Consider the following 26,569-nt stretch of genomic DNA (forward strand, 5'->3'; position numbering starts at 1 on the left):
TAAATTATTCACTTTAAAAATATTTTTACCGTCACCAAACTATAATGCTTCCATATACTGTTTTGAAATGAAGGTTCGCAAGTCAGAGGGCAGAGGATCAAAAGACTGACTTTAGAACTGGAGCGATTTCCATTTGATAATAGTTGTTCCAATTTATGATATCAAAAAAAAAAAAAAGGTTACCAGGAGAACAGTTAAAACGAAACGGTTCATTGGCACAGCTCTCCTCTCCGGAGTCTGTTTTGCCATTTGGTGCTCATGGGAACACTGGCTCTTTACCTTTGGCTCCTTTCTAGGGTCATTACAACGGAATCTGCGTCTGAGGTGCACAGAAAGTCAGTTAGACCCGACACCTTTATGGTTTCAGTAGGGGTTAGTCCACCATTCTTTGCTGCTTTTCATGGGGAAAAGACGTCAAAAAGGAACTAAAACAAAGTTACTCGAGGTGTGGCAGAAGCAGCCCTGATAAACCTCAGAGCAGGTGAGAGGAGGGAAGAGGTTCTCTTGCACTGCTTCGTCTTTTTGCTTCAGTAACCTCGATCGAGGCCCTGTCTGTGGTTAACGAGTCAAGTGAACAGAGTAACTGTGTCTTGACGTGGCAATTGCGGAACGTCAACCGGGGTGTTTGCCACCCCTCCCCCGGGAACCCTAACAGAAGCTCTTGCACGTTCGGTCCTCAGGCCTCTTGCTTCTGTCCCCCAATTACCCATCGCAGCAAAGGCCACAGGGCCAGCGGGGCGGCCTGACGGAACACCGTGCTCTAAAACCCTCCTGGCTGTTCCTTTCAACCGCTTGAAGAGCAACGTGTGCTGGCGGGAGCTGGACTCCCTTTCTCGGCTCTCACTGCCCGATCCAGCGAGGGCAGCAGTGGGTCCCTTCCGGGAACAGCCCAGAGACGGGCAGGAGGGCAGCCTGGCAGGCGGAGGGAATGGATCTGCCGGGAAGCGACCGGGCAGCCCCTGAACACGGGCGAGCTCCCTGCCTCTCACCACAGTGCACTGGTTCCCTTCAGGGACAAGTGGGTGTAGCGGTGAACTGTTTTTTCAGACCTTAATAAGCTTTTTTTACCTGTTAAGAAGGCACTTACTTACCCTCCCCAACCCGCCCATATTTTTCATAGAAAACCCACTATTTCGTTTGAATGCATTTTGCTCTGATAATCTGCAAAATAAAACAAAAATAACGTTGACCATTTGTTTTATATAAAACTGTTGCATCAAGAGAAAGGTTGTGTTTTATTTTCTGAAATGAGCACAAAGTACACCTTTCACAATAACACTGAAAGCAGGTGCAAAGACTGACAGTGACCTTGGACTAAAGGTAGCTTCGTAAAAAGAAAAATACCAAATAAATCAGTGCCCTTTCTGATTGTTGTAAAACTGGAGGGGGGGTAGGGGTTGTTTGTTACATAAAAGTTGGTCCAAACTTACAAAAAAAGCACAAATGTGCATAGTTCAGAAGGTCTGCGCGAGGGGCCATAAGACTTTTATGTCCCTAAGGTCGGCATCCACTTAAAACTGCAAGAATACAAAATAAAATGGTTAACTAGAACTGGTGAGGATGTACAATCAATAGATCTAGTTTTTAGAACAGCATGAATTTAAGCAAAGGTGGGGGTTTTTGTCTTTTTTTTTTAAACTATTGTATGCAAGACCCTTTTCCACATAAAAATAAAGCTGTTGTTGAATTAATATTATTCAAGTCTCTTGGATTTGCTGCCTGAAACTGCAGCTAGAAAAGTCTTTCCAGATAAAAATGATGTGCCTGAGGAAAAACAGATGCTCAGTACGGTAACCCTCTGCCTCGACCTCTGCCGGCCGACGTGCTGATGTGTCCCCTGTACCCCTGTGCGTACCCAGGCCCCTGCGCAGGGGAAGTCCAGGTCTGTCCGTGCAGGAGCCCGGGGCCGCCCGGGTTCTCCGGCAAGTTGCCTCCGTAGCTGTAGTTGTGCATCTTTGCGGGCAGAGGGTGCGCGCTCTCGGGCCCCGCGCCCGGGTCGCTGCTGTTGGCCAGGACGGCGATGGGGCCGTGGCTGTATTCGAACCGATGGTCCTTGTCTCCGCTGAAGAGCATGGGGCCTGCACTGAGGTAAATGTCCCCGTACCCAGCCACCGAGCTGGGGAAGGACTCGGAAAAGGCGGGCGGCGGAGGCGGGCCGCCGGAGTGAGATGACGCGGGGCCGTAGGTGTCCACGGGCTGCACGTCCGAGCCGCCCAGGAAGCTGCGCCGTTCCAAGGGGGGGCCGGAGCCGCCTCCCAGCCCGTCGCTGCTGCCGGCGTAAGCGGCGGCGGAGAAAGACGCCGCCCCGAAGCTGTCCTTGTAGTCCGAAGGGGCCGCGTAAGTGTCTCCTGCCTGGTACTCAATGCCACCCTCCCTTTTGGGGTCCTCCTGGGGCTGGTGCTGAGCGAGGAGCTGCAGCAGGGCTGCTTTCACGCCAGCATGCGGGTCAGTCAACGAAGAACTAGTGGTGGGTACGTGCTGGTTTTCTGTCCGATAATCCAGATCCTCTTCGGTGGCCGGGGGGGGTTCGGGGGGCTCCGGCGGGCGCTGATCAGGGGGCAGAATGCGGGGCCGGTCTGGCTCGGGGGCGGGCTCCAGGATCCTCCGGTCTTGGTGCGGCACGAGGTCATCTTGCCCTGAGTGAAACAAGGCGGAACAAGACAGTCAGGAGTTACCATGCAAAGCCAAAGGTTTTCGAAAGAGTCAATGTCTTCCTCTCTGGCCAAATGAAAAAAAAAAGTTAAATAAAAAAGCAAAAGGGCTCATACTGCCTGCTACTCTTTGGGTCTACACTGACAGAAGAATCTTCTCCCCCCCCCCCCTTGTTTTTGTTTTTGCTTTTTAGGGCTGCACCTGCGGCATATGGAGGTTCCCAGGCTTGGGGGGCAAATCAGAGCTCCAGCTGCCGGCCTCTACCACAGCCACAGCCACGCCAGATCCAAGCCACCTCTGCGACCTATGCCACAGCTCACGGCAACGCCGGACACTTAACCCAACGAGGCCAGGAATCGAACCTGTGTCCTCATGGTTCCTACTCGGATTCGTTTCTGCTAGAATTTTCTTGTACTTGGCTTTTCAAAGGCATCTCACATATACCTATTGCTTGAAGAAAAAAAAGCTATTATATACTGTATACTGCCTTGGTCAATTATCTGCTGTAGCCGGAGGAGATTATTTCTTAACCACAGGTTTACGTAAGAAATATCTATAGCGTTCACAATCAGTTTCGTCACACACGATTTTTATTTACTTATTTATTTTGTCTTCTTGCCTTTTCTAGGGCCGCTCCTGTGGCATATGGAGGTTCCCAGGCTAGGGGTCTAATTGGAGCTGTAGCCACCGGCCTACGCCAGAGCCACAGCACACGCGGGATCTGAGCCGCGTCTGTGACCCACACCACAGCTCATGGCAACGCCGGATCCTTAACTCACTGAGCGAGGCCAGGGATGGAACCCGCCACCTCATGGTTCCTGGTCGGATTCGTTAACCACTGCGCCACAACGGGAACTCCCTTATCACACACAATTTTTAAAGAATCAATTCCTAGGAATACCCAGACTAAGAAACCAACCTAGGTGTTCCCGTCGCAGCTCTGCAGGTTAAGAACCCAACTGGTATCCATGAGGATATGTGGGCTCAATCCCTGGCCTTGCTCAGTGGGTTAAGGATCTGGTGTTGCTGAAAGCTGCGGCTGAGATCTAGCGTGGCTATGGCTGTGGCGTAGGCTGGAGGCTACAGCTCAGATCTGACCCCTAACCTGGGAACCTCCATGTGCTGTGGGTGTCTAAAACAGACATTAAAAAACCAAGGAAGAAATCAACCTATAACCAATGGCCTGAGCATTTTCAGAACATCTATCAAAGCTACTAAAAGATTATAGGGAGTTCCTGTTGCGGTGCAGTGGAAACGAATCTGACTAGTATCCATGAGGTTTTGGGTTCAATCCCTGGCCTTGCTAAGTGGGTCGGGAGTCCGGCATTGCCGTGAGCTGTGGCGTAGGTCGCAGAGGTGGCTTGGATCTGGGGTTGCTGTGGCTGTGGTGGAGGCCGGCAGCTGGAGCTCTGATTTGCCCCCCAAGCCTGGGAACCTCCATATGCCGCAGGTGCAGCCCTAAAAAGCAAAAAACAAAAAAACACCACACATGACAAACAACCATCAAGAGCAAGAGGACGGCGAGACCGCGGCAGGTCAGCGGTCTGCTCTGCGCAGACTCACCCGACACCGGAGTGCTAGGCTCTGGAGGGGGCCGGAGGTGTGCTGCCGCTTCGTGTCCCGATCCGTTTTCCCCCTCCTCTAGAAGCACATCTTTCTGCTTTGACTGCTGAGCCTTTATCAACTGAGTCAACAGAACCGCAAATGCGCTCTGCACAGCCGCCTGGGCAGCATCAGCCTCCACTTTGGGCTGGACATTCTGAGAAGAAGGCTGAATTCCTCCCAATGGTTTCGAAGACTCCTGCTGTGGTGTTGATGGGTCTGTCTGTTTTTCACCTGTTGCCAAAATTCCAGCAGGAAGGTTTATTTTATTTAGCTGCTGTTGAGTCTCAGAGTTTACCTTAATGTTCAACACTTGGACAAAATCAGCCACACTAACACTTGTTTTAGACTGTAGTAGGTTTAGTAGAATTGCCAATTCACTGTGGTTTAACTGCTGTCCCGGGCCTGTTTTTACTAGAGACAAAATGTGTATTAATTAGAATTGCCACAATTCACAGCTCCCCCCGCCCGCCCTGCAAAATGGGTCTGCATTACCATATCAAAATGTATACTGGAAGGACACTACTTAAGAAATACTGCAAGAAAGGCATCTCCTTCTAGTTCAATTTCACATACATCTAAGATGTAACTGCACGTAAATTAAAAAAAGAACTGCAGTCCACTTTGAGTACATTATCTTCAAGGGTAAATACTTCAAAAGGAAAACCAAGACCCCCCGCTAGAACCCACCCTACAGACAGGACCGGGGACGGCACCTGTGAGCAGATGCGGAACGGTGGTGATGACGGCGGGACAGGGATGCCCTCAGATCCCTCCTAAGCATCCTATGGCCTCTATTCCTCACAACGACCTGAGACGGTAAACATTATTACCGGCCCTATTTTTTTACTTCCAGAGAGGTTCGCTGCACAAAAGTAAGTTGCACAAGGCTACAAACTCTGTAAGCAGCAGAGCTGAGATTTGAACACGGGTATCGAGTCCGGAGACAAGAACCCGTAACCACTCACCATGCCGCTTATCCAAAATAACGCTTGTTACCTAAGAACTTAACCTTATATCTGCAGTAAATTCAAACTGGGATTTGTAGATCGTTGATACAATGTATTTTATTCAAATTACTTTGTTGAAAGGTAAGCTCTGGTTAAGTGAGGAACTCCCACAGAAGCTTGCTTATCATATGCACATAAGGTGGTATTAAGTTGTTTTTCTTTTCGTAATTTTCAGTTTAGACTTGTGATGGTTTACACAGGTTTTTATGCAAGTTTATTTGAGTCATATATAACAAGGCTCAAATGCATACATTACCATATATGTTAACTGATAATACAGATACTGATAAGCGATTTCCATAACCACAGATGACAGACTACTAGAACTCCAAGAAGACGTGAAAGTGAAGAATGATGCCATTTTTAACTATATTCTACCTTAATATATTTTGAGATCATTTTCATTAGTTCTTAATATGATTTTTAGATTAGTTCAAAACAAACTCTCGCAGTTCTGCCTGTGACCCACAGGTATTAAGCAGCAGCCAGACGTGTTTGCTACACTCCAAGAGCCAGTTCCCCTCATTCTGTCTTTCATTTCTCTACCTGTAGAGTCGGTCTCCTTATAAGCTCCGAGAAGAACAGTGTAACTCTGGTGTCTCATCTACAGAAGGGATATTTTTATTCCAAGACACTGATGATGAAGAAAATGGATCAAAGATGATTCATCCCTATTTCAAAAACCCAGAATTCTCACTTCTTAAGAGGGGCAGTTTGGGGGAAAGAAGGAACCAAAAAAATAAAATGAAACTCTCCACCTCTGACAGAATTCTAAGTATGCAGAGCTAAGAAACAATAACGAAATGAGCCCAGGATTCATTTTTTGTCCGTCAGAATAGAGGGAAGGAACGACCTTCCATTCCACCAGGTTTGCTAGTGCCTGCTCATGAGGAGCAGCAGAAACAAAGCCCTGTGGTCCGTTAAGGAGAAGGGACCACCACCCAGACTCCCTGCTCCTACCAGCTCACATCCTTTTTCAGTAGGAGATGGTTTAAAAAAAATCTTTTTTCAGGTAACATAAACATGAACTAAGAAAACTTCTTGTCACGTCTCTTCTGTCTTTCTCCGAAGTTTACAGTTTTAACATGGAGAGAAACCACAACGTACTCGATACACAACACACGTGTGCTTTCTCCCAAGTTACGTATCGTGCGGTTTCATAAACCTCTGCGGGGAACTCACTGTTTCAAGAAACTGAGGTATTCTTCAGAGGGACCACTAGCAACTCGCTGGTTTTTACAGTGACACGCGTCAGCGCCTTCAAGTCGTCGGACCAAGGTCAGGCATGAGCTTACAGATTACACGGGAAAGCGTCCGTGGAAATCGTCCTCAAACGTGCTCAGCGAGTCCCGCCTCTACTTGGTACTTCACGACCAAAAGTTCCATCTGACCCAAAGACCTGTTTCCCTCAACGAACAGATCCGTATTTCCTCATCTCTCAGTAAGTGCCGGACTACTTTTTCATGTTTCATAAAACGCCGCCTCCACACACACATGTACCTGCTTCCTATCAGTTTCTGTCTTCATAAAGAAATTAAAGCGGAATGTGTTCTGGATCCTTGAGGAAAAATGAGGGGTTAGAGTCTATTTTTTGAGAAGGTGTTAACTACATGAGAAAATGAAGTTAGCAACACTTCTGCCAACACTGAAGAGGCTGGTTTCTCGTGAAGCAGCTTACTCTTCCCACAGACGGGAGTCAGAGGAAGAAATTTAAGTTTCCCCAAAATGGCCTTCTTTATGATCCTTCAAGTCATTTTTGGCGCACATAGCGCATTCCGATACTTGGGATTCTATACTATAATGGAAAACACGTTGAAAATAACCTGAGAACGTAATAAAGGCTATGAAAGCGCCTCTACGGTGGTTTTGGCCGTTTCCTACATCTCCCCCTTCTTCGTAAGCATCCAGACAACGAATGCCGAGCCTCACTGAGGAGAGTGTGAGTGAAAGACCTACTGGCTCCCACACTAGGGAACACAAGGAAATACAGAAATCTGACCCATCACTAATCACATGTAACTTGATGCTTTCTTCATAAATTAATCTTACCTTGAGATTGCTTAATACTGTGGTGCCAGTAACAGTGAAACATCTGTACCGGCCCAAGCAAATAACAAGGCCGCAGCAAGGTCAGGGAATAAACCAATCTTCAGCCACAAGGGCTTTAACACTAGAGCAGCATAACCAATGCCAGCCAACCAACAATGTGGAGAAAACCAGCCCACGGAATGATTACTGACCAGGTGCTACATTCGAGTTGCCCTGAGATTTCAGCTGTGAAGACGGCAGCACACCCTGAGGTGTGTTGGTTCTGCTGTCATCCATGCCCAAAGACAAGTCCTTTCTGGGGGCTTTAACTGTGGAAACATCATCAGCCATGCCCATCTGCTTCTGTCTTCTTCTCTTTTTACTCCATAACTCATGACAATCTTGCCATAAAGGAAGGCTAGAAAAGAAAAAAGTATTAAGTCATTCGTCAGTGGCGTTTCTCAACCACGACAAAACGCAAGCAATCACTGCACAGCACCAAGGCTGCCGCCCCCACGCTCCCACAAGCTGTTCTTAAATATTTCAAACACAGGCTTTGCAAACTCCTTCCATAAACGTCATCCTTGATGCCTCCCCTCCTTCAGGGCTTTACCTCACAGGCAATCTATTTTTCTGTGGCTTCTGAATGATCAACGACTAATAATTTACTACCACGGTGAGTGAAGAATACATGGTCGCAACAGTAGGTTACTTCCATCCTTGATGCAATCGTCTAAAGCTAATTCTTAGCATAGTACAGCATACATTGAGTCAGACATGACAAAAAAGGTGAAAAAAATGTCACTTGCAGAAACTAGACATAGGACTAAAAAGCAGTAAAGGCTAGGATGTAACATTTGTGAAAATTTCCTAGTGCAAGCTGCCTACTTAATACCCTCTTGCTTCCACGATCAAATGCTTGAGAATTAAAGTGATGCTACAGAGTTTCAAAAAGAGTCTGTACTCGGGGTCTTCCCTCATCCTGGAGGACTCTGAATCGCTAGCAACTATCCAAATCAGCCACAATTCTGAAGCATTCTACCTTGTGGAATTTCACAAAACTGACAACCCTGCATAGTAACTTTTGCTTAAAGAAAGATAGAAATATTTGATTTATAAACAGTCTCCTCTTACCCTGCCACAAATTCCAATGGGAGGTTACTATGACATCTATTTTAAAGATAAGAAAATTGAGGCTTGGAAAGGTTAATAAACTTGCCCAGAATATCTGTAAGTTCCCTTAAGCAGCCCCAACCTTTCCTTCCACCTGCCTGTGTTTACAGGAAGCACACCTGCAGCTGCTCTAAGACACGTGCCTTATCCGCACGTCCTCTTTCCTAAAATTGGTCTTTGAAAAGGGCCTGCGTGTTCAGAAAGCTCTTTCACACTTCATCTTGCACAATTATTCTTATCTCATGTTATAAAGTCATATGCAACAACATGATCAATTCTTAGCAACAGATAAACTTAGGCTTAAAAAAAGTCATTCCCAAAAGATTACAAAGAGCATGACAATCTTTCATAAAATTAAAAGCAACTAAAATTGTAAAATATAACTGTTTTATGGATACATATAGATGGCAACAAAAAGTATATACAAAAGAGAACGGACGATGGTTACCTCAGGCGGAGGAAGGCAGGGGGACAGGTCGTGGTGGGAGAGGGTATGATATGAGTAGAGGAAGCTACCGTCGAAGTTCTAGCTTTTATTTGGTAGGTTCATGGCTGCTTATTAACATCATTTAAAATAACTAATTAAATCATGTAACTAAAAGAAAGAGAGCCATGCATGGACCAATGATGGGTGACACAAGGATTATGAGTAAACCAAGTCTATGCACCTGAGGTCCAAAAACAGAACAAAGGCATACCTCTCAGCCATCTTACTATGGTGCATTGCCTCAGCGTGTAAAAACCTCCTGGAGTAACAAACAAAGGGACAATTTGAAATATTGATATTGGGAAGCTTTTCGGCATCATACACCTGCCAACGACTTTCCTGTGAGTGTGAGTGTGAGTGTATGAGAGAGAAAGAGAGCGAGGTGAGATCTGCAACCTTGGCCTCTGCTGGGGTTATTCTGAACTCAGACGTCCGGCAGTCCTGCAGAGACTGCGTTTCGTCCGGCCTGAGATGTTCAGGAATGCCCTGCTCTTGTGGGGAAGTCCCGTGAGAGGAAAGCAAGGAAATCCACCCAAAAGGGCTTCTGTCCCCTCCCACAAGTTAAAGGTGAGAGGTGCTTCATGGAGGATCTCAGCACTCAATTCTAGGAAACATCACCCAACAAAGAGCTAAAGAGGACAGGTTAGTGACGTGCACTCTTAGATGCACCAGGAACCTTCTGCAGGACAACCAAATTTTTTAATACACTTTCCTAAAGGCTCAAACGCCGCTCTGCCACTCACTCACTGTGTCCCATTAGGCAAGTAACTTGACCTCTGTGCCTCAGTTTCCTTATCTTTAAAAATGAGGTTAACAGGAGGATATCTACCCTGTGGGGAGAGGCATACACAGTAACAGACGCAGGCACGTGGACCTCGCAAGAGGAAGCAGTCCACGTGTGCTTCGTCAATCAGGTAGTTTACAACTTTTTATCCAATCCTAACATGAAATGGTGAGTCCAATGACATCTGATCACACTTATGAATTAGTGCTTTTTACTTGCTTTAAAGAAGAAATAAAATTATAGACAAGGTGCTGGTCTCATCCACTTTGCAGAAATACACACGCTCTTAAAAATACATCAAAAAAGTTTGACAGGACATCTAATACAATGACTTCCTTTTTTTTTTTTTTTGTGGTTATTCCTAAAAAATGGAGAGAGAGCAACAGTTTAACACATGCAGGTGTTTCCCAAAGGAAACATGTCTTTCATGTAACTACCCATGACACAGAACAAACTAGAGATGTTATACTGCTTATACAGCTTTTTATTTAAACATCAGATCAGTGTCATGCTAATTTTAACCTGATTATTTTAAGTGATATAACTAACAAAGATGTATCTCATAATTTATTACTGGTTTACAGAATGTTTACCAAAATGTACTATGTTTATTTCTACGGGAAAAATGGAGTCAGGTGTGTCCTGACAAAAATTAAGGGAATTCAGGTGACGTCTTCGACAGTATGAGCAGAGTCCCTATTAGGTTATGTGGCAAACGTTTCCCACAAATCAAATGGATACATCTACAGTTCCAAGAATTTGCCAAAAACAGGTATTTTTTAAATATAATAAAAAACAATTTAGCAAATTTAGTTGAGTAGCACTGAAAGTACATGTCTATTTCCAAACCTCTTCTCAGGACACTGGATTAAAAAAAGATAACAAGTGTAAGAAGAAATCACATAATAAGTATTGGTAAAGCTTCTTTATTTTTTTCTCAAAACTTGAAAAACTAAATGATTAATGACTGGGTAAGAAATCTTTTGGTTAAGTCCTGCGGCTTCCGATTCTGTATCGTCACGAAAATTAAAGAAAGAACCTTAAGCTGATATCTGAAAGGTCACTACAGTAATTTCTGATGACAGGTCACTATGATTTGGGGGAAATAATGCGGAAGAAGCTCCAAGACCTCAGTGATTTAACTCTAACAGAACCCCACCCAGTCTCAAATGCTTATTTACAAGGGTACTTCTAAAAATTTTTAAATTACGATTAATGTGGAACTATGCCTCATTCTAGAATAAGTAATTGTAATTGATAGATATGCAAATTACTTGAGGAAAAAATCTCAGCTCTATTCCATTAAGGTTGCATCTCCAACGAATTTATTAACTTTTTCTTTCTTCTTCTGTAAACTGAAATATGCACTACTAGCAGGTGCAATAATTTAATCAAGAAGAAAAAAGCAATTTGTGGTCAGAGGAAATTTTTTAAATTAAAGTTCCATTCATATATTATATATTTATTGTCCTTTAAATAAGGACAACAGGGTTATCAAAGAAATACTTTTAGGAATAAAAATAGGCTTGGAGTTCCCATCGTGGCACAGTGGTTAACGAATGCGACTCGGAACCATGAGCTTGAGGGTTCGATCCTTGGCCTTGCTCAGTGGGTTAAGGATCCGGCAGTTGCCGTGAGCTGTGGTGTAGGTTGCAGATGTGGCTTGGATCCCACGTTGCTCTGGCGTAGGCTGGCGGCTACAACTCTCATTAGACCCCTAGCCTGGGAACCTCCATATGCTGTGAGAAGCGGCCCTAGGAAAGGCAAAAGACCAAAAAAAAAAAAAAAAGAATAAAAACAGGCTACATTAAAAACCTGCAGAAGCAATGTAAGTTCACCAAAACAAAAACAAAAACAATGTCCAATCGTTGAAAAGTTTGTTCACACATTTTCTAAGTGAATAAAGGTGATTGAATCAAATGCCAAGATATTTTGATTCCACTAGACACATTTAACAGATGAAGTAACTGCTCCATTAAAGTGTTAACCCTCAACATACACAGAATATTACATCTTTTGCAACTATTTGTACCCTTGATTTTTTGTTGGAAGTGCTCGGGGCCAAGGGGTCAAACCCGAGGTGCAGAGTTGCAGTTGCGACCTGTGCCACAGCTGCAGCAGACGGAATTTAAAATGTGCAGAATTCTTCCATGTGGGCCAAAAGATTAACTTAGTACTACCAATAATGGGAGGAAAATGACATTATATTCCTCTTGATGTGATACAGCAGGAAGCACACATCACTACACTAGGCAAAATTCTTGCCAAAGAAAACAAACGAAAAACACTCTAATTACTGGTTACTCTAATTCTGATCACAAGAAAGTAATTAAAGCCAGACTGTAGAATGTTTTACAAAACAGCCAGCTCTTCAAAAATGTCAGTGTCATAAAGTCTTCTCCAGAGACTAAAGAGACATGACAACTAAATGAAATGTATGGGCTTCGAATAAATTCTTCATCCAAAGAAAACCAAAACCAAACCAACCAAACAAAAAAAAACACAAGCTATCAAGGAAATTACTGGGCCAATTTGAATATGAACTACTAGATATTACAATATTAAATTTCTTAAGCTTTATAATGATATTGTAGTTATACAGAATACAGTCCTAGGTCTAAGAGATAGCCCAGTGAATTATTTATAAATGAAATGTCACTTCTACAATATAATTTTCAGATAGGTTCAGGCAAAAGATTCCATAGAGTAACAAATCAGATTTATACATCAGTGAGGGCTGAGTCTGGGTGAAGGACATGTGACTAGCTGCTATACTATTCTTCCTATTTTCCTATTTAGAGTAGAAGTTTTTCCCAAATCAAAAGTTTAAAAAAATTCTTTAAGAGGGTATGTAGGCCCAAGTTCCACGACTACTGCTACCTACTGAGAAGCAGAATATCTATGAAACACTTCAACAGCAAATGATTCAGGTCCCTCAACAGGTCAGATGATAGGTCCTTTTTTCTTCTTAAGCAATCCCACAAAGGCTATTCCTCTACAGTAGAAACTTAGGATGGATAGGATATGGTCTCTTAGAAATACAGTAAGACCCATCTAAGGAACTACGTGGAATAACCAGGATTTTGCAATTAGCACCTGGTAAAAGCCCAGGTCTGTTCATTCACAACATGCTGACTGTTATTACAGGGACATACTTATTATTATTATTATTATAGAGACAGGCTTGCTGTTATGATACTGATCATCGTTTTAAAAATTACTAAGAAAATCCCTACAAATTTCCTAGATCCTACCAAGGAGAACTAGTGGACTATTCTGTCCCCTTCCCCTTCCCTGAATCAACCCCAGAGAAATTACAGGAGCCAGAGGGAGTAAAGGTTCAAGAATCCAGCTATTCTGGCTCCCAAACTCTAGGCATCCCCTTCCGAACAACTCATTCTAAACAGGCTTTTGATACTAATGATACTAATATTCTTTTACTCAGTGCTAAGAATTTTCTATTGTATAATATACTAAGGAGTATTTCAGAACCTCTTTTTGTTACTGAACTAAATAACTTGAATTTGAGAGCCGGCTCCACCCTTGACTAGATTTGTATTCTTGGGCAAGTTTCTTAACCTCTTTGAGCCTGCTTCCTCCTCTGCAAAATGGTGATAAAGGAGTTCCCATCGTAGCTCATCGGAAATGAATCTGACTAGTATTCATGAGGACGCAGGTTCGATTCCTGGCCTCAGTGGATTTAAGGATCCGGCGCTGCTGTGAGCTGTGGTGTAGGTCGCAGATGTGGCTCATATCCTGCATTGCTGTGGCTGTGGTGTAGGCTGGCAGCTGCAGCCCGATTTGACCCCTAGCCTGGGAATCTCCATATGCCACAGGTGTGGCCCTAAAAAGAAAAAAAAAAAAAGGTGATAATAATACTCACCTGATAAGATTATAAGATTAATACATGAAAAATACTTAGCGTAAAACTCAAAAATTTTAGCTATAGCAACTAGTAGTGTTAGAAGCAGTACCACAATAATAGCAGCAGCAGTAACATTTAGAGATGAAACATAGGAATAAAATTAGCTAGAGGAAGGCTGCTTTTGCTGGACCTTTCCTATAGGTAGCTGAACACTGAGCAGGGTTCTGCATTCTAGATACGCAAATCTTGCATACTACGGCTATTTTTTTTTCTAACGGCCGAACCCACGGCAAATGAAAGTTCTTGGGCCGGGGATGAAATCCAAGCTGCAGCTGTGACCTGTGCCACAGCTGCGGCAATGCCAGATCCTTAACCCACTACATCAGCCCAGGGACTGAACCCGTGCTACCACAGAGACAACACGGGAACCCTTAACCTGCTGCAGCACAGTGGGAACTCTCTGCTAGTGTATTCTATTGCTTTTCATTTACTCTTTCTTTTTTGACCTAACTCATCATGGAATAGCTTCAGACAGTCACAAACAGATGTTATTAAAACGGTCTAGATTCTGTATGTAAGGGATCTAATACAGTAAAAAGTCACTTACTCGGGTGGAGGCATTTTTGAGGGTTCCACATCCCGTAGGAACTCACACTGAAGAGCCTGCTCTGCAGTACAGCGCTTACTGGGGTCCAAGGCGAGCATGTAATCAAATAAGTCTAGTGCGGCTGCAGGAATACTGGCATGAGAGGATTACAGAGGTCATGCACGGTTTTTGACAGTTTAATGTTTCTTTAGAAGCTTATTTTAAATATTAGCATTTTATAATACATTTGTGATACCTATACCAATAAATTCTGAATCTTCCCTTGAAGAAATATTTATTTTTACATAATTTTGAAACTATTATTCTAAATAACTTGAACATTGGCAAACAATAGTAATTTTATTACTCTATGGGGCAATTTGCTGTTTTTTTTTGTTTGTTTCTTTTTGTTTTTTTGGCTGCACCCGTGGCATGTGGAAGTTCCCAGGCCAGGAATCCAATCTGCGCCACAGCAGCGACCAAGGCCACAGCAGTGACAATGCCAGGTCCTTAGCCCAATGCACCACAAGGGAACTCTGACAATTTGCTGTTTTAACATAAATTGAAAACTGGACAGAAAAGTTTCCTACAACAAAATAAACGAGACCAAGTAACTTGACAACTATTTCATTAAGCATTTAAATGATATTATTAAAGGTCTTTCAGGTAAACACTAAAGCAGACGCACAACTCCAAATCACTGATTTCATAATGATGGTAAAATGGTCATTTGCATATAGCAAAGGGAATCTCAAAATTAAACGACACAGAAGAATTGCAATAGGTCTACCTTAGGTCAACAGAGGCTAGAGTGACATTTAAGAATTCTCAAGCAATAACTTTTTTAAAAAGATCAATGCAATATGGATGTTTAAGCATCCCCTTCTTACAAAACAAATTCTTCTCTTAACTTTCGACGATACTGCTTCTTTGGTTTCATAGTGTTGAAATACGGTAGTTTGATGACATCTGGCCACACTGCAGGACATGGACTCCCACATATACGGCTAAACAACATACAAAAAAAGGTACATCAGCACCAACTACAGAGAAAAATAAGACATCAACAGCCATACAAAACATCAACTCATTTTTAAATACAAAGAAGCCAAAGTCCCGATACACTGAAGGAGGAGTTTCATTACACATTTTAGTCGTCCCAATTCATCGCTTGTTTTAAGAGAATTTATTTTCAGAGAATGTTCCTAACACTCCAAACAACCCAGCTTCTAGAGAGAAAACCTTTCTATTTGCAAAACCTAATCTTAAAAACAGGCAACATTCAAAATACGCTGACCATATTTTGTACCAAAATTTAAAATTTTTATGCCAATAAATTAAGGAACTATAGTTTAATACATCTTTCTCTGATTTTATAGGTACCTATCATCACTTTTTCTCACGAATATAATGAAGTTTGCAATTATAGCAGAGAAGATATCCTACACTTAAGAAACTAACTGAAAAAAAAAAAAAAAGAAATGATCTAATAAAAAAAAATTAAAAAAAAAAATAGGAGTTCCTGTTGTGGCGCAGTGGTTAACGAACCCGACTAGGAACCATGAGGTTGCGGGTTTGGTCCCTGCCCTCGCTCAGGGGGTTAACGATCCGGCGTTGCCGTGAGCTGTGGTGTAGGTTGCAGACGCGGCTCGGATCCCGCGTTGCTGTGGCTCTGGCGTAGGCTGGCGGCTGCAGCTCCGATTCAACCCCTAGCCTGGGAACCTCCACATGCCGCGGGAGCAGCCCAAAGAAATAGCAAAAAGAAAAAAAAGAAAGAAAGAAATGATCTAATTAAAAAAAATTAAAAAAAAAAAGAAACTAACTGAATTATAAAAATCACTGCTAAATTCAATTGACAGGAGGAACATTCTTTTTTTCATATAAGCAACATTCTTGAAACATAAAAGTTCTTCAATTTTAGCAGTGTCTCTGACTTCAAGGGATTTAGAAATTTTAGCAGCTTTACTCTGTTTATCCATATCTTGAAAGCCTTATTTTTATATTAATTAGTAAGCACCTGTTTTGGTAAACTGAAAAAAATGCTATAAACTATTTGGTAAAACGTAGATGAAAAATTGGTTTAAAATGCTTTAGTACACTGAATCTCAAGAATAAATGTACATTATACATAAAATTATCAGCTGGTCTTCACATACAATAAAAGTCCATGCATCACTAAAAGTAAAAATATTCTATACATACACAAATATAAATGCATGCACCCTTGTGTATAAGCAAGTGATGACTCAAGTTGCCAGACGTTCTTCAGCAGAGTTTAAGAATGCTACGTGAGAATCACGTTTATGCAAGACAACCTCTCGTTTTTTAAGCTACGTCACTGAAATGGTACTTTGTTTCAACATAATTTCAGATTTTTGTAAATCCAGGTTTTCTAAAAGGTATTAAGTTCTTACTCGTTGCACATGCCTGCCTCTTCTTCCTAACAACCGCCTCAACCGAAAAAAGGCCAAACTCAGAAGCATGGCCTCTCTATGAGCAGGTCCCCAACTGGCTGCATAAATCTACCGCACAAACATAAGCAATTACAGCCAGGCAGATTGATGTGCTCTATAACAGACATGTAAAATACACTCTGGAACAAAGAAAATGAAGCTCCCAACCATACTTTAGAAAAGGAAGGAGACTCTCTCAACTACAGAAACAAGAAAATGTACTCGAGTTAGAGAAGGCGTGCACGATTTTGTCTACAACTCCAGGGTAAGTAAACACAGTAGAAAAAGGAAAAAGAGAAATGCTAGTGGCAGAGAGACGTGCCCAGGCATGGAAGTAGCCGAGCACAGACATTCAGGAGGGAGACTACGGGAATCAGCTCAGACGGAATTCGGGGCTCAGGGAGGCTTGGCCCAACGCACAGACGGGGCTCAGACAGTACAGTTCCAGGTGGGAGTCTGCCTACTTATGATGAAGAGGCTCTGACAACAAACTTTAGGAATAAATCCTGTCTGTGTGGCATTGGTGAAATTACACTGCTTTAGAATCTGTTCCTCTTTTGTAAAATAGAGATAAATTTTACTTTGGAGCTGTGAAATTAAATGAGCTGGCGTCTGGTTCTCGTTAATAACCTTATAATAAAAATGAGTTTTGTTATCTCTTAGCTAAAGAGTTGTGTGTGTTCTGGGAAGACAGCGGAGTGGTGAAGTTATCATCTAACTGGTAGCAGCACAGAAGATGGAACAGACATTCTAGGACGTGACAGCAAAATCAGGGCCCAGTGGCTAATCAGCCATCCCCAAATCATTTACTGAAGACATTCTGCAATGTATCATACGCTAAATCCCCAAACACCTGAGGTCTGTTTTGGGAATCTATTTTGATCTACTGATTTATCTACGCTGGTATAAAAATATATCATATCATAGCTTTATATTTTTATAAGACTTACAGGATAAAACCCTCTATCTACACACTCCTAATTATTCTTTTCAGAATTTCCTTACAGAAGAATTATAGAACCATACTGTCACACTCAAAAAGTAAGAGAGTCCTATTAGGATTCAACCTGCTGCTCTGAATTTATAAATTTAGACAGGACTGCTACCTTTACAAAGTTTAATATTTCAATTGTTGTATTTCCTTTGGTTTCATACAGGCATATTATTGCACCTTGCAGATATTATGTTTTTGGTTTTTTTTTAACGAATTTCAGGTTTGTGGCGACCCTGCGAGTCTTTTGGTGCCATTTTTCCAACAGCATTTACTCATTTTGTGTCTCTGTGTCACATCTTAGTAATTCTCACAGTATTTCAAACCCTCCCGCAAAAAGACTGTAACTCGCTGAAGATTCAAGTGATGGTTATTATCTTTTGCAATAAAGTATTTTAAAATTAGGGCATATACACATAGTGCTATTTGCACATCAAGTAGACCACAGCGCGGCGTAAACATAACTATATGCACTGGGAGCCAAAAAAAGGGCGACTCACTTTACTTAGATATTTGCTTTACTGTGGCAGCCTGTAACCAAACCTTCCATCTCTCTAAGGTTTACTTACACAAATTCCTTCAATAAGATATCGCATGCTCCTTTTTATGGGTTTTACGCTTTGCTTTTTTGAGTGAGTTCCTATCCCTGTTATAGAAAATGGTCAAAATGTGACATATGCCCTCTGAGACCCTCGGGTTCCCAGCAGTATTTTAATAGTTGCTTCTCTGAGGTCAGCAAGTTTATTATCGTCACCTGTAATCAGAATTGACCTGTTTTCAAACACGTATTCCCTTTATCATGGTACAGTACATCACGTGGCAATTTCCACACAGTACTAAAACACTAATGCTGGCACACACTACAAGGTGATTCTGATTGGTTTCTGGTCTCTCCGGGGGTACTTTCACTGTTTACCTCCGGGAAAGATGATGTTTGATTTGAGAACCAAAACACACAGTAAAGATACTCACGGGCACACACAAGTTGACATATATATCCTGTTCAGCATTCATTTGTCCCTTCTTACTATGGGTTTCATTTTTGTGACTTTTAAATTTTATTTATTTATTTAAATTTTGTCTTTTGAGGACCATACCCACAGCATATGTAAGTTCCCAGGTTAGGGGTTGAATTGGAGCTACAGCTGCTGGCCTCCACCACAGCCACAGCAACACCAGATCCAAGCTGTGTCTGTGACCTACACTGCAGCTCATAGTAACGCCAGATCCTTACCCACTGAGAAAGGCCAGGGATCCAACCCACCTCCTCATGGATACTAGTGGGGTTCATTACCACTGAGCCACAATGGAACTCCGGCCTTTATATTCTAAAACAATACTTTATTTTTATTTATTTATTCATTTTTTTGTCTTTTCTAGGGCCGCACTGGCGGCACATGGAGGTTCCCAGGCTAGGGGTCCAACCGGAACTGTAGCCTCCAGCCTACACACAGCCACAGCAACACCACCAGATCCAAGCCGTGTCTGTGACCCACACCACAGCTCACAGCCTAAAAGGATACCTTCTTTAGTTCTATCCATTTGATTTTCAGAACCTCTATTAAAATAATCATCATCTACATTGTCTTCCCTGGGTTACTAATGTCATGAATTATATTAAGAGATTTCCTAATACCCAGACATTCTTACATTCAAAAGAGAAACAACTCTTGGGCCTCACAAAAGGAGCATCACCTTAGTGGGACACTGTATTCTACTTTTAACTGGTACACAGCAACAGCTGGCAGCGGTGGCACCCCAAGACCACTGGGTGTCCTCTAGCTCTTTGGGGCCTAGCAGGTCAAAGGCAGCATTAGGACATTATTCACCCCTTCCAATGTGTTGACTTTGCACTGATGGCATTAGGTCAATGGTGGGAAAAACTGCTGGGACTTTAGTAGGATTTGAGGTCATGGCAAGACTATTCACAGTGAATACTCTTTATTACAACACAATCTTAATGGCGGGGGCTGGGGGGTAGGGGGTAATTTCACTTAAGAAGGTACTTGTTGAGGAGTTCCTGCTGTGGCGCAGGGGAAATGAATCCAACTAGGAAGCATGAGCTGCAGGTTCGATCCCTGGCCTCACTCAGTAGGTTAAGGATGCAGCGTTGCCATGAACTGTGGTGTAGGTCACAGATGCGGCTCGGATCTGATGCTGCTGTAGCTGTGGTGCAGGCCTGCGGCTAGAGCTCTGATTAGACCCCTAACCTGGGAATCTCCATATGCTGTGGGTGCGGCCCTAAAAAGCAAATAAATAAATAAATAGCAACCATCATGTTTAAAAAAAAAACAAAAAAGAATGTACTTGTTGAAGCCGAAGAATTATTGATGATACTAAAGTCTTACACTTGAGTAAGAGTCTTAGTGATGAAACAGAAGATACTCATAAAGCACATCTACTGCACAATAAAACGACAGTTATCCTGAGAAGCACTTGTGCAATATTTGAGTTGCAAGCTGGAGTAGCTGCCTTTTTTCAAGACCCAAATCACCATTTTTACCTGTGAGAACTAACAAACCATGGGCATTCAGACTTGGGTATCTGCTAGACATTTCTATAAACAGGAACAAAGTCATCTTGTTCCTTCAACTGCTGTACTTATTATCAATTATAAAATTTGAGCTTTCAAGAAAAATTAAAATACTAAAAGGCTTCTACCTATACCATGAACCCGACAGCTTCAAAATAAATAACTACTTTTCTGATAAGATTAATGGTCATAATAAATGCCATACAATGAAATGTTACATTTAGCAGATCTACACGATTCAGGGCTCCAGAATTGCTCAAATAACCAGTGTGTCATGTTACAAAATCATCACAGGTAGAAAATCCACTCAGAGTGTAAGATGCACAAATGGATTTCACTGTGTTAGAACACAGAATACGCTGTTTGAGACACACATTAAACTAACCTCTAAAAAACCGCCACTTAGCGCACTTCCTAGAAGAACGTGCACAATTATCTGAAGACTGCTGAGAACAGCGCATCACGGATGTTTATCCAGATATCACAGATCACGGATGTGTACCCGTATGTTTATTAAGCCAGACATGAAAAGATTTGCAAAAACGTAAAACGTTATTCGCTTCACCAACACTTACTTTAGTTTGGAAAACAAACTTTTTACAATTAAAACTGCTAACATACTGTTTTTAGATGAACTAATAAATATTTTTAATCCTCAGTTTTAAATATCAACAGATACAAGCAACATAAACAAGCTCCTGGGATCTTTCACCATCTTTAAGAGTGTTAAGAAGTTCTGAGACCAAAGAGGTTAAGGCGCACCTGTCTACAGAGTGTTCTACGCGACTAATTTATAAAGGCAGACGTGCTTCACTTTTTACACTAGGACAGTTTTCCTTCTTGCCTACACCCTCCGACAACCAAATCCTACGCCTTTCAGGCTGTGAAAACTTGCCCTGTGTGACCTCCTGGGCCTGAGACGTTGTGCACAGGTATGAGGGCAGGGAGGAGAGCGCCTTCTCATTCCAAATCCACCTGTAATTCTTCCGTGATTGTATTTTCTTTCATAAGCAATGTACATCGCTGGCTGCCAGAAGGCTGAGAATTAAAAGTGTGACATTTTTGCCCTCATTCATCCCTTTTTGTCCCTGCCCGTGTTTTTCACTCTCTCTGCCATCGCTTTCTTAATCCCCGCTTCTTATCACTAACCTGCCTAACCTTGACCCCTGTGGTGTCAAGTTCTCTGAGACAGATTCTGGCCAGCATGACCGCCATGTATACGTATTTGCACAAGCACACCCTCGACGGCCTCATTCCAGAGGCTTCGGATTGGGGAAACATGCCAGCATTCCCACAGATAAAATGAAGGGAAGAAGTAGGTATTAGGGAACTTAAACTGATTCAATGTTTACAACACGATGCATTTTCCGTGTCCAGCTTTACGTGTGAAGAAAGAAACGTGCAGCGTTAAGGACCCAACCCTAACTCACGACAGCAGGAAGTAGCTGAGCTGGCATTAGAACCGAGGCCTGTAGGACTCCAAAGCCCACCCCGTCCTGTATATTCTGCTGCCTCCTTCAAATCTCTTTCACCAGAAGCTTCCTTTTTTTCTTCATGTTTTATAAATAATTAATGCTATAAAATCAAAACTGAAGCATCTTTTTGTACTGTTAAAAATACCTGGTCTCTTGCCACAACCCCAAAGCAGAAGCAAAATCGTCTCCTCCCTGGCCTTCTCACAAGTCCATGTTCAGATTAAAAATCTGAGACTCTTGTGATGGGTTCAATCGGCCTCGCCCATATGGATGCGACCAAACGTCTCTTCATGTGACAATGATGCTTTCCATGTCAGTATCTCCCGATCTGCCACTAAGTGGATGGAATGAGCTTTCTTTTTACTCCCCATACGGTACCCTAACGGACTTAACATGTTCATAAAATAATCCAGACACACTCAGGCGTCATGATCCTGACGGCTGCTGGCTCCCTACACCACCTCCTCTCACTTTCTCTCACCACCTGATACATTTTATTCGCCTGTTTTTTCTCCCTCCTCCCACAAGAAAGCAGAGAAAACTGTGTGCCAGTTGCCAGGCACTGAGGATCACATCTCCACTGTGTTCTCAGTACCTAATTGTATTCTCAGTACCTTGTACTGGCACACAACCAGCAATCAATAAACACCGTTCCATTAACTCTCTGATTTGAAATGCCTTCTGTATCATATTCTAAGGTCCATATGAACTTACCTTCTTTCTTTCTTTTTTTTTTTTCTTGTCTTTTTTGCTATTTCTTTGGGCTACTCCCGCGGCATGTGGAGGTTCCCAGGCTAGGGGTCGAATCGGAGCTGCAGCCCCCGGCCTACACCACAGCCACAGCAACACAGGATCCAAGCCGCGTCTGCAACCTACACCACAGCTCATGGCAACGCCGGATCGTTAACCCACTGAGCAAGGGCAGGGATCGAACCCGCGACCTCATGGTTCCTAGTCAGATTCGTTAACCACTGCGCCACGACGGCAACTCCTGAACTTACCTTATTTCTGAATTGCCTATGATTCTACTAATTCATCTATGTATCTTGGACCAAAATGGTTTTAGTTACTAAAATTCTGTTTTAACATACAATATCCCAAACTGTCCTTCTCTTTCAAGAATTTTCCTGGCTATTTTCAGGATTATCCCTCCAGATAAACAGTAAAAGTAAAATCAATCGTTGTTTAAAAAAAAAAAAAATCTTTTGAAATTCTCATTAGGACTCTAATGATTAATAACAGGATGACCTGCCAACTTAATGAGTAAGGGTTCCTAGCAAAAACAAGGTATGCCTCTCCAACGGTTATTCAAATCTTTACAATTTTAGGGAACCATTACAGTTTTCAATATCCCTGGAGTACATATATGGTGGTGGTTTTCTTAAATGCATCCCCACTCTCTTTGCTTCTAACTGGTTATTACTGGTACATGCTCTGTAAAAGCTACTGCTTTTAGAATATACATGTTGGCATGTAAAATACACTAATATACTGTGTATATATCCACACATACACACACCTCCTAACACTTGTCATTTCACCCAACTTGTACTTCAAGGAATTTAAGGTGATTTCCTGTACGATGCGATGTTACCGCATACAAACTAAGACAGCACTGCCTGCATCTTTCCACTCTTTATATCTCTCACTGGGTTCACGTTTCTAACGCTACTAGTTAACTAGTCAGTGCTTCAAAAACACTCTTAAAATACTGATACCATGCATCAATTTTTCCTCATTCTTTATTTCACTACTAAATATTACTTTATGTTCCTCTATACTACATACTTTTATCATGTTAAAGAAACACAGCTTCCCAGTGACTGTGAAGCTGGAAGACCCTGGCTGGGAGAGGGACATGGGCTCTCACTGCTCTTCCCAGCCCTTCAACCCGCTCCTGAAGACACTCAGTAACATGTACTAATCCCCCACCCACCCCAACAAAAAAAGAAAAATGCCTGTATACTTCAAGTTTCTATTTTTAGCAAATGCCTATTCAACACCTATCAAGACAAATATTTTATTTTACTTCTATTAAAATGACAAATTATAGAATTCCTAAAGCTGAAACCTTCTCATATTCTTAGGATGACCCCCTACTTGGCTCTGCAAGTTAATTTTTAACGAAATGTTAGATACTACTTGCTAACTCCTTTTAGAATTTTTGTATTAATATTCTGTAGAAATTTCCCATGCTGTCTTTGTCAATTATTGATATTTGTGTCATACTAATGAAAAGATTCCAGGAAGTTTTATTTCCTACACAGTTTTATTCTCTCTATAATGAGAGAATTGGTTATAAGTTTAGAACTATCAAGATTCAAATCTCGATTTTGCCATTTCCTGGTTGTATAACTCTGAGAAAATTCTTCACCTCTCCAGGGTTCAGTTTTCTTAACTATGAAACGAGGACGTAACTGAGGAAATTCAGGTGAAATTCTCAGAATAATACCTGCACTATGTATAAACTAAATAAATGTTAACATCATTAACAGAAGCCCTGCTATCTAATACGAGTATGAACAATAGCTGGCTAACAGAAAAAACAGGTTAAAGGAAATCATTACCCAAAAAGAAGATACACAGATATTTAATTTAAATGTATAAATGTGCATTTATTTCCCAACCTCCTGACAGAAAGCCAAGGCCTTCTCTTCTTCTTGTCTTTTTTTTTTTGCTTTTCAGGGCTGCATCACAGCCTATGGAAGTTCCCAGGCTAGGGGTCTAGTTGGAGCCGCAGCTTCCAGCCCACACCACAGCCACAGCAATGCCAGACCATTCACCCACTAAGCGAGGCGAGGGACTGAGCTTGTGTCCTCATGGATACTGGTCGGGTTCTTAACCCACTGAGCCACAAAGGGAACTCCTCGTCTAAATTTTTATGACTTTTCTAACTTGCACAGCCCTAATTATTTTAACAGCAACTTTAAGTCCTTGCAAAGCACTGCATCCATTTATATTTAATTAAACAAAACAAAATCTTTGTATGCAAAACTGGAAACAACTACCTCTTGGTCATCATACTCTTCAACTGAGGGACTAAATACGTGGCCTTACTAGACAGTGGGATCTACTAGCTGCAAATACTCAGCATGCTATGTTATCAAGCTAGTACTATTTAGGAGTTCCCGTCGTGGCGCAGTGGTTAACGAATCCGACTAGGAACCATGAGGTTGCGGGTTCGGTCCCTGCCCTTGCTCAGCGGGTTAAGGATCCGGCGTTGCCGTGAGCTGTGGTGTAGGTCGCAGACGCGGCTCAGATTCCGCGTTGCTGTGGCTCTGGTGTAGGCCGGCAGCTAAAGCTCTGATTCAACCCCTAGCCTGGGAACCTCCATATGCCACGGGAGCGGCCCCAGAAAAGGCAAAAAGTCAAACAAACAAAAACAAACAAACAAAAAAGCTAGTATTATTTACAGATGGAATGGAGAGCATCAATTAATCCAGTAAGTCAGCCGAAGGGAAGGTTCACAGTATATCAGGATATGTGTGCCTTATACCAATCTTTCCTAAAACTTCTCATCCATATTTTGAAACATTCGTGCAAATCATACACGTTCCAAATTAATATTCCTATATATGAAAACCAAAGCTCTTTTTTAAAAAACGAAATCTATTTAAAACACTGGATGAAGAGAACGATGAATGCACAGCCTACGGCCCAAGTCCTGTACTGGCTCCACGTGGTGAAGACCTCCACCGGCGTGCGCGCGTGTGCATTTCCGCGTACGTGCCCGACACCCAGAGAGAGACACGCATGCACACTGCACACAGCAGAGTGTGTCCTTATCACTTCCCCCACGCTTCCTCGCCCACACTGGCACACCGTGAAAAACACACCATCTACCATTCCTTCTCTGCTCCCTCCTGTTCAGTCTTGCTTCCTAGTCTTATCTTTACAGCTTCAAGCACTTTGATTTAATCAAAAAGGTCTGGGGACTTCACGACCCCTCACTTTGCCAGAGGGGGTGTCACGAGGGCCACAGTCCACTTTCTCCTCCACTCAGCAACCGTCAGCCTCTAACAGAACCAGGCTGTTCTCTGAGAAACACAAGCCTGAAGATTTTTAAGTTTCCTAAGAGTCTGGCACACCCCTTCCATCACGCGTACTGCAGTCACGAGCTTACCTTATTAACTCTAGTTGTGCAAGTTCCTGATTTGCTTGAAATATAGGTTTCTTCGTGAAGAGTTCACCAAGGATACATCTAATGGAAAAAACACCCATTGTTACCAAACGGCATGATTTTACTTCACCACCAAAAGTTTCAAGTAAAGAAACCCAGTCAACAAGGCTGTCTTACCCGCAGCTCCACACGTCAATAGCTGGTGTGTATCTTTCTTCTCCCAGCAGCAGTTCAGGCGGACGGTACCACAAGGTGATAACCTTGTTCGTATACGGCCGACTAGAAACGAAGAAAGCACTCTTGAGAGCCGGCATGTGTCAGCAGCAGAGAAATTCTCTGAGGAAATACTGTGTCAGCTAAGAAAGAAATCCTACAACTCTAACGAAAGCTGCTGTCATCTGCCTTCATACACGCCACGGCATCTAATACAGGATCACCAAATACATCCGAAAGCGGCGGGACGACCTGGAAAATGTCCTCGGTACATCAAAATAGAAAGTCCTTGACTTGTTTTATCTGCAATACGGTCAAAGAAAGTCTTTAGAGCAGCCCAACTGTTTAGTACTATTTTTTTTCTTTCCATAGCTTTTTAAAGGATTAACTGATTTAAAAGAAACTGACCGATTTTGACCAAATGTGGCAAATTAGTAGTGAGTGGCAAGATATAATTCAAAATGGGATTACCTAACGACAGTTTCTGACTGAGCACATCCGTGGCAACAGTTCACTCATTTGAACCCACGTTAGCATATGCATAGAAAACTACAGAAAGACAGAGCGTAGCAGCTGAGGTCTGTTCTGCCAAGAACC

At 42.5% G+C, this 26,569-nt stretch overlaps 1 protein-coding gene across 2 annotated transcripts in view; it reads right to left on the reverse strand.

The window, feature by feature from the left end:
* Window positions 1–1,216: 1,216 nt before the first annotated feature.
* CDK13 (cyclin dependent kinase 13) overlaps window positions 1,217–26,569 on the reverse strand; it is a 118,928-nt gene continuing 93,575 nt past the window's right edge. The window contains exons 8-14 of one of the 2 annotated variants that reach the window (XM_047763461.1): window positions 25,937–26,038; window positions 25,763–25,840; window positions 15,078–15,194; window positions 14,209–14,340; window positions 7,505–7,710; window positions 4,216–4,488; window positions 1,217–2,636 (exon numbers count right to left, since the gene is read on the reverse strand). In XM_047763461.1, coding sequence (XP_047619417.1) covers window positions 1,783–2,636; window positions 4,216–4,488; window positions 7,505–7,710; window positions 14,209–14,340; window positions 15,078–15,194; window positions 25,763–25,840; window positions 25,937–26,038 — 1,762 coding nt within the window. In that variant the 3' untranslated portion in view covers window positions 1,217–1,782. Of the gene's footprint in view, window positions 2,637–4,215; window positions 4,669–7,504; window positions 7,711–14,208; window positions 14,341–15,077; window positions 15,195–25,762; window positions 25,841–25,936; window positions 26,039–26,569 lie in introns of both variants that reach the window. The other variant, XM_047763460.1, reaches the window with a different exon arrangement.

The sequence above is a fragment of the Phacochoerus africanus genome, chromosome 16 (assembly GCF_016906955.1).
Source record: "Phacochoerus africanus isolate WHEZ1 chromosome 16, ROS_Pafr_v1, whole genome shotgun sequence".
In the NCBI taxonomy this organism is placed as follows: domain Eukaryota; kingdom Metazoa; phylum Chordata; class Mammalia; order Artiodactyla; family Suidae; genus Phacochoerus; species Phacochoerus africanus.